The 11,763-nt window shown below is 50.0% G+C and overlaps 1 protein-coding gene across 6 annotated transcripts; it reads right to left on the reverse strand.

The window, feature by feature from the left end:
* Positions 1-1,954: 1,954 nt before the first annotated feature.
* On the reverse strand, positions 1,955-7,479 carry LOC148398525 (janus kinase and microtubule-interacting protein 3-like). 6 transcript variants are annotated; one of them, XM_088377306.1, is made up of 16 exons: positions 7,278-7,479; positions 6,826-7,019; positions 6,588-6,701; positions 6,201-6,356; positions 5,240-6,140; positions 5,085-5,155; positions 4,844-4,948; positions 4,388-4,699; positions 4,100-4,162; positions 3,915-4,013; positions 3,592-3,825; positions 3,406-3,471; positions 3,276-3,344; positions 3,122-3,199; positions 2,832-3,065; positions 1,955-2,752 (listed from the first exon to the last, which is right to left on the reverse strand). In XM_088377306.1, exons 8-16 carry the CDS (start codon positions 4,454-4,456, stop codon positions 2,636-2,638), a joined length of 1,029 nt encoding a protein of 342 aa, XP_088233432.1. In that variant the 5' UTR covers positions 4,457-4,699; positions 4,844-4,948; positions 5,085-5,155; positions 5,240-6,140; positions 6,201-6,356; positions 6,588-6,701; positions 6,826-7,019; positions 7,278-7,479; the 3' UTR covers positions 1,955-2,635. The 6 variants fall into 6 exon arrangements, with proteins under 6 accessions (XP_088233432.1, XP_088233434.1, XP_088233435.1 ...); XM_088377308.1 differs by having other exon boundaries at positions 5,240-5,275; positions 6,004-6,356; XM_088377309.1 differs by having other exon boundaries at positions 4,388-4,430; positions 4,586-4,699; positions 5,240-6,356.
* Between the last annotated feature and the right edge of the window lie 4,284 nt (positions 7,480-11,763).

Consider the following 11,763-nt stretch of genomic DNA (forward strand, 5'->3'; position numbering starts at 1 on the left):
ATCTACTTATCGTGATGTGTTAAATCAATTACTGTTAGACATTATTTGTCTGATAATCTACCAAATCTTTGAATTGAAGAATTTGTGATTTAATTAATAGCTTGTTCGGGGTAATCAGACTTGTATATAATTCTAATGGCCTTCTTTTGAAAACTATTCTGAATTACAACTTTGGATCTTATATTACTTTGCAACAATCTACTCGGTGACAGATTAGGCAGTATAATCACATATGTTAACTTCAGTGCCCACACTGTATTTATTTATGGTTATTTGTTAAATCAAGTACTGTTAGACATGAAATAGGAAGTGTTTAACATAAATGTTATGGCTACTCACCATTGTAGCTCGCTCCTGGTCAATGATATGAGCCTCTTCTTGCAGTGGAAAACTTGCAGCCAACAAACACCGTGGAACCTAAAGGAATGAAATTAAACATTAACATTTCGCCCGGACCAACATTCACACGTACAACGCAACGCGGCTACACTTCTGCTATTACAAACGTAAATCTCCTTAAACACAACGAGTGTTACTTACCGTGTACGCTCTAGGCAAAATTGGATGTGATGCAATTCCAAATCTATCTGAAACGGCAGTTAAAAGTAGAGTTACATCAAGTTTTCTTTTTTAATCAACACAATCATTTACAACCGTTGACCAGAAAGAATCGTCGAAATTCGACGTCCCCCACAAACGCCACGCTCACTCGCTTTTCAGGGCAACAAAAGTACTTCTTTTTAAAAACGATGAGTTGTACTTACCGTGTACGCTCTGGACGGTCCAGTTGCAAGCAGAAAATAAAAATATTTCTCTTGTTAGTCGTATGTTACCATCCGCTGTGTCTTTGTCAACATCGCCGCCATTTTCCTACTTCCTGCTGCGAGCCACGCCCACGGATTTAAATTTGGGCGGAAGCTCTTTCCATTGGCGTCGTTTTCGCGTATAGCAAATCCGATTGGTTGGGAAGGGGGCACGGTTATGCAGCCGAGGAGTCCTGTGATCGGTGGGATGTAAAGTAGGCGTCGACGTCACGTCCGCGTCACGTGACCACGACGTGGCAGACGTCAAATAGCAACCGCTGTTTTGTTTAGTAGACTTACAGTTGTTATGCATTGACATAATGGCGCACACACCAAATAGATTTAAATAAATTAAATAATTCTTCTGCCCACTCTCTTTTAAACAAGTTAACTCTCCCCGCGGATTTGAATTCCGGCGAAAGTTACGCCCATCGACGTCACGTATGTCACGTGACCACGACGTGGCAGATGTCATATAGCAACCGCTGTTTTGTTTAGTAGATTTACAGTTGTTATGCATTGGCATAATGGTGTGCACTCAAAATAGATTTAAATAAATTAAATATTTCTTCTGCCTACTCCCTTTTAAACAAGTTAACTCTGCCCACGTCCATTGACGTCTTGTCTGCGTCACGTGACCACGACGTAGCGACGTCATATAGTAACCGCTGTTTTGACCAGTAGACTTAGTTATTATGCGTTGACATAATGGCGCACTGGTTAGCATGGCCACCTCTTAAGCATGATGATGCGGGTTCGACGCCTGATCAATGTTAGCATGGAGTGAGCTGAAGTGCATGGCGCTGAAGATTTGAATCTTTGAAATGCGCTGAGGTCTGACATATCAGGCAGAATGGTTTGCCATCACGTTCAACAAAAAATAGAAACTTTCCCACTCTGATTAAAACGTCCTGTGTTCATCTACGTATTTTCGTTTTGCTGTGCATCTTTTCCCTGCCATTTCGAGAGCCCAATTGACACTCATAGTTTAAAGAAATGTGTTTGCCCATCCTACTTTGTGGAATTTCACCACATGCGCTTTTGACCAAAATACCAAATTGAACTCAAGTGAAGCCAACACGCACAACCCCCCCCCCCCCCCCCCCCCACACACACAAATGTTGATATGAACATAAAAGAGCCGCATGCGGTTCGGGAGTTGCGGCTTGGCCAAACCTGTACTATACAACTTTATTTGTATAAAATTTTCACAACAGCTGTCACACAAACAAAGCGGGAAAAACCGAAGACGTGCGTGTTCCGCCCACGCTGGATTTATTTGCACCTTTGAAAAGACACCGTATTGCCGCAGATGTGGCAAAGAGTACTTTTGGGCATCTGAGACGGAAGGATGTCCAAAGCATCACGTCACCTGCTCTGGTAGGCATGGTGGTGGGACGTTGAGGTCAACCGCTTTGGGGTTGGCTGACTCTTTGATCGCAGGATGCCACACACTTGAAGACAGAAGCAGAAAAGCAGAGCTAAATGCAAAATGTACTCACCGGTGACTCCAATTTTTTTCCCCCCTGAAGAAACAGCTGGACGGGTGGCCCCGGCTGGCCAGTGGGACTCTTGTTATTCTGACCCTTTTTAGTGCGCGTTTGGGGCAACAACCGTTTTTTGTGGCGCTCTCTTCTGGTTCAAAAGTGCCCTGCATGTGAATTTGCTTTTCCTGCCTTCTGATTGGATGAGCGCCGGTGTGACGCGGTGCCTCTGTCACCGTGGCGGGGGGTATACGTTGGCATCGGAGCGTCTGCCAACGTCTGAGACCGGCTGGCAGTGTATCGGAGGTGTCGAGTGCGGTGCCGCTGGAGCTCACTCACCAGCTGGTGTTAGGGCCACAGAATGAAGGCCAAGGAGAAGAATAGAAAGAGAAACAGAAACTTCTCCTCCAATTGTTTGATTTGTCTCTTCTGAGCTTCGATGAATTCTTTCAGCTCTTTGTTCCTCTAGGACGGACAAATGGAAAGTGGCATTCAAAAGCCAGTAAGCGTGCAAGTAAGTGCCGGGCTGGCTTTGGGCCCTTACCTGTTGCGCGCTGTGCAGCAGATCCATTCTCTCTTGGAGGATGCAAGCGTCGCGCTCCCTCAACTCGCACATCAGGGCTCGCTTCCATTGGTCCACGGCGCTCCTAAGCTCTTCTCTCTGATCCGCCGTCAGCACGTCATTCACGCCAGCGTGGCTGGCTTTTTCGCCGTCCGTGGCGGGGCAGTCCCGCTGCGGTAGCGCCTCGTACAACATGGCCTCCAGCTCCAGGATCCTCTGGGCCGCAATCCTCGTCCATCAGTGGTCCGGCGGGAGATTTGAGGGCGGCTTACCTTATGAGCCTGGTCCATGGAACACTTCCTGAAGTCCAACTCTTCATCCAGGTAGCCCTTCTGCTTGCAGAACATATCCTAGCACAGCTCAAGGTCAGAATTGTTGGGGCACATTGCCGGAGTTCCCCTTGGCTGATGTCGCGTGTCTGTCTACCTTCTCACTTTCAATGTCCAACATCTTCTGTTGAAGTGCTGACTTGGTCACTTTGATGTATTCTAACCACTGAGGAAAGGCTGCTGTCACATAAGCAGAATGCGAGAGCGTGCGTGGACGTGCGCGTTACCTTCTCGGCTAGGGTGAGAAGGGTCCTGGCGTGAATCACGACCACCTGCTCCTCGTTGGTGAGATTCTGCAAGAGCCCAAAGGCACAGCGTCAACAAGCTTCTTTCAGCGCAAAGCCTTCCAAAAGTCACATTTGAGCCGCCGAGTCTCGTGGAGTGCGAACATAAGGAGTTCGACATACACTTACGGCGTTATAGCCCAGGATGTCCAGCTTCTTCATCAGATCACTGATGACGATGTCCGGGGGAAAGGCGCAAGGAGCAATGTAAGGTGTTCTGGGACCTCGGGTTAAGGTTAGGGTTGCGAGGGACGCCTTACGTACGCTCACGCCCTCGGCCTCGCAGTAGATCTGCAAAGGGCTGAGGCCGTCTGGGAAACGGACTTGCAGAAACTTCAAGACGGGGGAGCGCCACTCCCTCTCCTGAAAGGCAGAGGCATGCATCCGTCCGTCCGTCCGTCCGTCCGTCCGTCACATCTCTGGCCTCAACACGCTTGTGCGAGTCTTCCCACCTCCAGCTCCAGGATGCGGAACTCAAGCAGTTCGTTTTGGTCTCGGATATCCTGGATGTGCTCTTTCAGACGCGCTTCTTCCGCCTCCATCCGCCTGACCTGAAAAGACAGTCAGACCTCATCTGCGGGGCTTCCCGACAGGTGTGACGCCAAGCGACTCCGCCCAGCGCCTTTCTTTCCGTCACCTTTTCGGCCAACTGCTGATTGCTCTGACGCAGCAGCTGCTTCTCCTCCACCCACTTGACATTCTAGAAGAGACAAACGCGTGGACAGCTTTGGAATGTTGTGTCATTTTCATCCACAAATTCTTTGGTTGACTGGAAAATGACATTTGCTTTTCTCCGCATTTTCCCAGCCACGTTCGGGGGGGGGGGGGGGGCGGGGGGGGTTGGTCCAGTAATGCCAGACGGATGAGTGACTGAAGAATGTAGCTATTTTGTCTGAGAAAAAGGTGTGCTCATTGATGAGCTTACCTGTCCTTGTTGCTTCAGCGCTGACTCCAGATCTGCTACTCTGCTTTGATAGTGACCCATTTCTACCATCAGCTTTTCTCTGGTCTGAAAGGAGGAGGAGGGAGGCTCCTCCTCCTCCTTTCAGACCAGAGAACACCCGAGGCTGGGTGAGAACGGGGAGGCTGCGACCCGGCCGGGGGTTGCGGGAAGGGGCGCCACCTTGATCTCCTTCTCGGCGTCGTAGTCCCCTTTCGCTGGTCTGGGCTAGCAGAGCGTAGGCTCGTTGCAGCGCTTGATATTCTTGCGTCAGCTGGCGGTAGCGAAGCTCCGCCTCTTCATGCACACACCAATGCAACACAGCACTAGTACCAGAATCAGTCAGACCGGCGACAAAGCACCCGCGACGCAAAGACGAGTCCGATTCCAGGCTGAAGAGGAATGTTTGGTGCCAATACGCTGGCAGAAATGGCGGGCTACCTCTTCGGGTTCCGTGTCGGGGGTTCTGTCGGTGTGAAAAGACAAGGACGATCCGTCCGAGTCCACCAACACGTCTTCGTCGTAGCCGTAAAATGTTTCGATGACCTGCGGGCGCGGAAGCGAACATCTCTCTGAACAAACTGAAGCGACACCTCACGATGAATCGACGAGAGGAACGATAGCGAGAAAAAGGCCATTTCATCTTGCGCAACACCAAGCAGCCGCAAACAAACAGACTCACCTTGCAGGACCTCACGCTTTGTTCCTCCTCAGAGATTCTCGACGTCGGTATCGTAGCAGCAAATCTCTCTCCTGTCGACACAAATAATCCGCCTTTGAGATTCTTTGGATGCAAAGGGAACGAACGGCTCCGGCGCAGAAACAAACGCGACTCACAATGACATTTCTGACATGAGCTCCTGTCTCCAGAGCCTGAAAAACACGTCACCGGCGATGATTGGAGGGACGCTCGTCTTTTCCAAAAGTGACAACTACAGGGTGTGTCAGGGTTTTCCAGATTATCTTTATCGTATCATTGTGTTGCTTTGACTTTGACTGCGACCTGTAATAAATAATATTATTTATCCCTTATTTATCCCTATCGCTTATCCCTTCCTACACAAAGTCGTAAAACACCCCTTGCTATGTTTTGACTAGAGGTCAAGGGCTTCCTCTATTCAATCCACTCTTACACCCACCCTGTTTCTCTTAATTAAAATGCTCGTGCAGGAGCCGAGAGTCAGACTTCATTCGTACAACGGATGGACTCTCCACCTGCAGGTGTCCAAAAGAACTTACTTGTCTCCCGTGTGGTTCTTGCAAAATAAGTTGGAGCGAGCGCAACTCTAACAGGGTGCATTTTGCCACTAGCTGCCTACGGACAATGACGTCGCGCTCGCGGCTCATGGTTGACGGGCTGAGCAGCCGGGCAAGTCCGTCGTTTTCAGCGCACAGCGAGTGGCAAAGGCGCTGACAAAACGGGAGCTTTGAGCTGCTGAAAACGGCAAAACAAGTCTAAAGCGTGTTCAAACGCGTGCGCACAATGCTCCTGCTTGAAAGGTCGGAATTTAAGGGGCCAATTTTTTGGATGGCGGCCGCCGGCCAAGCTTTGGACGGAAAAGGTTTCCTGGCGACAGCGAGCGAGCGCGGCGCTGCCGTACGTGCACCGAGTCGCCTGCCTGAAGACCTTGGACAAGTCGTCGATGATGTGCCGCTGCTCCACAACTTGAAGGAACTCCATTTCACCGTCCTGCTGGCCGCAACCGCGGTCCAGGTCATTGAGCGAACTAGGCCTTCTCTGTGGAACACAAATGCAGTGGACTCTGTTGGCACGCCGCCGTTGTCCGCGTCGACTTACCAAGCTTGCCATCTCCTCGTTCTCCTGGGTGACAAAGCGCACTTTGTTTTCAAGGCGACACAGCACCAGCGAGAGTTCTTCATTCTTCCTGCTCAGGCGTTTGTTTTTGTACAGGAGTGGCAGAAACTGGCTTTCTGTTTCTCTCAGTCGCTTTAGCTGCAAGCATGAAGTGCGGGATGTGAAAGACGCACAACACGCGGGCCAGAACGTATCCATTCCTTTTGCATCGGTTTGAACGGAATCGTGGCTTTGGCTCCCAATAAAAGACATCTACCAGGCAACCGACTCGCCGCGCCGCTCAACTAATAAGCAAGCGCAATGGGTGCCTCGCTGGATGGCGCGCATCAAACGTAGCGCAAACCTTCAAGCGTGCCGTCAATAAATTACCAGTTCATTGCGCTCTTCAGAAAGCAGGGCGTTTCGATCCTCCAGTTTCCTGATGACTGCGCTGAGCTCAGCGATTTTCAGATGAAACCGTCGCGTGTCCCGATCCTCCTGAGACTGAAAACGCCCCGCAACACACACACACAAGCACTCGTTCAAAGTTCAAAACTGTTTTTGTGCTACCTTCCTCCAGCAACGAACTAAGTCATGCGTACTGCAAGTGTGTGATGAGGTGGCTTACGCAATGAAGAGGATTGCTAGTAGCGGCGTTGACCCCACTTCCAGGGTAGTTTAGGCCCGCCCTTTGGGAATCCCTCAGGGCAGCGATCTGCTGCTCGGCAGCCTGAGTCTGCAGCTGAAGGCGGTGGACGTGGCCGGCCCCAGGGCTTCATCCAAAACACTAACCGCTCTGTCTTTCAGCTTGATCTCATCCGTCTGGATGTACAAACGGGGAGCGCTCAGGCAGGCGGGCAAACTCATTTGCCAGAATTGTGACAAAAACAAAGAGAGCAACCGGCCAATTTTTTTCTTGAATCGACTAGAACACCTTTGCTGTGACAAAAGCGAAGCGAGCAACCGGACATTTTCTTCTTGTGAAATAGAATAGAATAGAATGCCTTAGGTGTCATTGCACTGCAGGTATACAACGAAATTGGGAACATAGCCACGCACCGCGCATCTGATCAGTCCTACCAGTCGGCGGATCTCCCTCTCGCAGTCTCTCTTGGTTCGGCTCAGCTCCTCCCGATGCTGGTGATGAGCCGATCGGAGCTCGGCCGCTCGGGACTGCCAGGCCTGCTGGGCCGCTGCCAGGGCTTCTTCCGCGCTCCTGGTGGAGGCGACACCGCTCGGTCTCCCGACACCGCCGCGTCTCCTCCACCTCCGCCAGCAAAGCGCCCCCCCTCCTCACCTGAGCAGACATTGCGCCACACCGGGCCGTTGAGACCGCAACGGAGCGCCGCGACGCTTACTGGGGACAAGCTACACAATACGGTAGCGGCCGCATCGAAGCCCGACGTGGCGTGCGGATAGTCAGACACGGATAGAGCGGATCACCTTGTCCATGGAGCCGTCCCTCAGGCTGAGGACCAAGGCATTCAGTCGCTGGATCTCTCCATCTTTGATTTTGATCACTCTCATCAGCTCCATTTCATGCTGCCGCAGTAATGTCTCCCTGGTAATGGCTAACTCTTTCTGCTTCTCCTCATGGAGTTTGCTTTTGAGTTCCGTCATGGCGGCGGTGGCACGGTGGTGCTCCGCCCGCAGGTCCTGACTTCTCTCTCTCTCCAGACAGCTGACCTGACATGACTTAGACTTAGACAAACTTTATTGTCATCTTGTCTGCACATGGTGCATACAAAACGAAATTCCGTTGCATACGTCTTACAACAAAGTAGTGATATTGCAGTTGAATAGAAGTAACATATCCTATGAAAATATATATATATACATATATACTATATATATGTATATATATATATATATATATATATTAAAAATAAGTATAAAGTGCAGCAGTGATAATTATGCAATAGTGCAAGCAGGCAAAACAGTATTCAAGAGTGTGCAGAGGAATGCTAAACCATGTATTAAACTTCTATTTAAAGGGTTTATACAAGTTCAGTAAAGTTGGTAGTGCGAGATAGTGCAAGATAGAGGTCCGTAGTGTCATAAAGTACAGTTCTGTGAATGTGTGATGCAGAGTTCAGTTTAGAGCTCAACAGTTCTAGTGTTCAACAGTCTGATGACAGCAGGGAAAAAGCTGTTGCAGAACCTGGTGGACCTGCAGCGGATGCTGCAAACCTCTTCCCAGAGGGCAGCAGGGAGAACAGTCCATGGTGGGGGTGTGATGGGTCATTGATGATGTTACGGGCACGGGACATGCAGCGCTGAGATGAAATGTCCTGAATGGAGGGAAGAGGAGCCCCTATGATCCTCTCTGCTGTCCTCACCACTCTCCTCACGTTCTTCCAATCGGAGGCGGTGCAGCCTCCACACCACACAGAGAGACAGCTTGTCAGAATGCTCTCTATGGTGCTCCTGTAGAACGTCCTCATGATGGGTGGGGGCAGGTGGGCTCTCCTCATCCTCCGCAGGAAGTACAAGCGCTTCTGTGCCCTCTTGACCAGTGCCGTAGTGTTCATAGTCCAGGTGAGGTCTTCTGTGATGTGGACCCCCAGGAATTTGGTGGTGCTGACCACCTCCACAGCTGAGCTGTTGATGATCAGTGGAGCGTGGTGAGGCTGTTTTTTCCTGAAGTCGACGATGATCTCCTTCATCTTCTCCTCATTCAGGATCAGGCTGTTTTCTCTGCACCAGCCCACCAGCTGCTCCACCTCCTCTCTGTAGTCCAGGTCGTTGTTGTCTCTGATGAGCCCCACCACCGTTGTGTCGTCTGCTGACTTCACGATGTGATTGGTGGTGAACCTGAGGACGCAGTCGTGTGTCATCAGGGTGCACAGCAGGGGGCTCAGGACGCAGCCCTGAAGGGAGCCTGTGCTGAGGGTGATGACATCAGAGGTGTTCTGTCCGACCCGGACTGACTGAGGTCTGTTGGTGAGGAAGTCTAGCAGCCAGTTGCGAAGGGGGGTGTTGAAGCCCAGGTGTTCCAATTTTCCTACCAGATGCTGTGGGATGATGGTGTTAAACGCTGAGCTGAAGTCCAGGAACAGCCTCCGCACATGGGTGTTCTTCTCCTCCAGGTGAGCCAGGCTCAGGTGAAGAACGGAGGAGATGGCGTCCTGAGTGGAGCGGTTTTGCCGGTCGGCAAACTGGAACGGGTCAAATAATAGGGGGAGTCTGGAAACGATGTGACCTTTAAGCAGCCTTTCGAAGCACTTCATCATAACCGGAGTCAGTGCAACAGGCCGGTAATCATTAAATGAGGTGATTTGAGGTTTCTTCGGCACCGGAATGATGGAGGCAGTCTTAAAGCACGCCGGCACTGTGGCTTGGCCCAGCGAGGTGTTAAAAATGTCTGTGATGACCCCAGCCAGATGACTTGCACATTCCCTGAACACACGCCCAGGAATGTTGTCGGGGCCAGGGGCCTTACAGGGGTTGACTCTCCTCAGGGTCTTCAACACATCGGCGGAGTCAAGGCAGAGTACCTCCTCTTCCTGATGGGGGACAGTTTTAACTGCTGGAGTGCCGTTTAGTGCCTCGAACCTCCCAAAGAAGTTATTTAGACCATTTAGAAAGTCAGCATCAACTACACCCACCGGGGGGGGGGAGGGTGAGTTGTAGTCTGTAATCGCCCGTATGCCTTGCCACATACTCCTGATGTTTTTGACGTCGTGGAAACGATCCTGAAATTTTCGACTGCGGTCTCGCTTCGCTATCCTGATGGCACGGTTCAAGTTGGCTCTCGCTGTCCTCAGTGTCTCCTTGTCGCCAGACTTGAAGGCAGAATTCCGCGCTCGTAGCGTTTGACGTACCTCCTCAGTCATCCAGGGTCGTTGGTTGCCCCGGGTGATGATATTCTTAGTGGTGCTGACGTCCTCGGTGCATTTGTTGATGTAGGCTGACACAGTCATGGCACACGCATGTCTAATCTACATCGGGAAAACTGGGAGGGAGGGAGGCAGGCAGGGAGGCAGGCAGGGAGGCAGGCAGGGAGGCAGGCAGTGTCTGTCTGTTGAGGTTTTCACCTTGTTCTTCTCCTGCTGAAGTTCTAACTGGACGTCCATCAGTTTGGTTCTCAGCTCGTCATTGGCGGCCTGAAGGGCGTCCGTTCGCTCCGCCTTGGCCCGCCCTGCCGGAGCTCGTTTGGACATCTCTTACTCGAGTCTCGCCCGGTCGTCAGTCAGAGATCACAACATTTGTACCTGGAGAGCACAAACGCAGCGCTGTTTTCCACTGGCTTCGAACTCAACTTCAATCGGTACCGTAACTTACAACATCATAAACATAGAACTAGCTTGACTTATTCATTGAATAAATGCATTTGGTTCTTCAAAACTGCATCACGCAACATAGCGTGACCGAGACGGCCGTTATCCACCTGCGTGAAGTTATTTGGTGAAATGAATGAGATGTTTAAGACACCATCGTTCTGTCTCTATGTAGATGAAGGTAAATAATCGATTGCTGAAGGTCCAAAGGTGTTGTGATAAACAAATAAACATATTAGTGATTAGTGACATATTTGTGATAAACATATTAGGCAGGATAATCACATATGTTAACGTGACTGCCCACACTGTATTTATTTATGGTTATTTGTTAAATCGAGTACTGTTAGACATGAAATAGGAAGTGTTTAACATAAATGGAAGACGAAAGGGGTACTCACCATTGTAGCTCCTGCTGGTCAATGATACGAGCCTCTTCTTGCAGTGGAAAACATACAGCCAACAAACACCGTGGAACCTAAAGGAATGAAATTAAACATTAACATTTAGCCTCAACCAACATTCACAGATACAACGCAACGCAAACTACACAAACGTAAATCTTTTTAAACACAATGAGTTGTACTTACCGTGTATGCTCTAGACGGTCCACTTGCAAGCGGAAAATAAAGATATTTCTGTTGATAATCGTCGTGTTTGTATCCGGTGTCTCGCTCAAGGCCATTGCGCCCACAGATTTGAATTTTGGCGAGAGTTCAGCCTATTGACGTCATTTCCGCGGTGTAATACCCGCATATCTGAAACGGCAAAGTTAAGAGTAGAGTTAAATAAAGTTTTTAGTCAACGCAATAATTTACAACCGTTGACCAGTCGAAATAATCGTCGAAATTTGGCGTCTGTGGCTGGAAGCAGACGCCGAGTTCGACATTCCTCCCAAACGCCACACTCCCTCGCTTTTCAGGGCTAAAAAAAAAACAGTTGTAATTACCTTGTACGCTCTAGACGGTCAAGTTGCAAGCTGAAAACAAAAATATTTGCCTTGTTAGTCATCGTGTTACTAACAGCTGTGTCTTGTTTGCCAGAACTGCCGCTTTCCTACTTCCTGTTGCAAGCCACGCCCACGGATTATAATTTTGCCGTGAGTTCCGCCTATTGACGTCATGTCCGCGTCACATGACTGCGACGTAATATTATCTAAAACTGTTTGTGCGGTATTGTGTTGTTCTGTGCGGTATTGTGTTATTCTGTGCGGCGTCGTGTTGTTCTGTGCGGCGTCGTGTTGTTCAGTGCGACGTCGTGTTGTTCAGTGCGGCATGGTGTTGTTC

Source organism: Syngnathus floridae, chromosome 5, assembly GCF_059516105.1.
Source record: "Syngnathus floridae isolate MCC-2025c chromosome 5, RoL_Sflo_1.0, whole genome shotgun sequence".
Taxonomy (NCBI): domain Eukaryota; kingdom Metazoa; phylum Chordata; class Actinopteri; order Syngnathiformes; family Syngnathidae; genus Syngnathus; species Syngnathus floridae.

Coding starts and splice junctions, on each gene's coding strand:
- LOC148398525 (XM_088377306.1), bottom strand. CDS start 4,456: ATGGTAGAAATGGGTCACTATCAAAGCAGAGTAGCAGATCTGGAGTCA. Junction 3,826..3,914: donor TCCGCATCCTGGAGCTGGAG/GTGGGAAGACTC, acceptor TCTGCCTTTCAG/GAGAGGGAGTGGCGCTCCCC. Junction 3,200..3,275: donor TGGACATTGAAAGTGAGAAG/GTAGACAGACAC, acceptor GAGCTGTGCTAG/GATATGTTCTGCAAGCAGAA.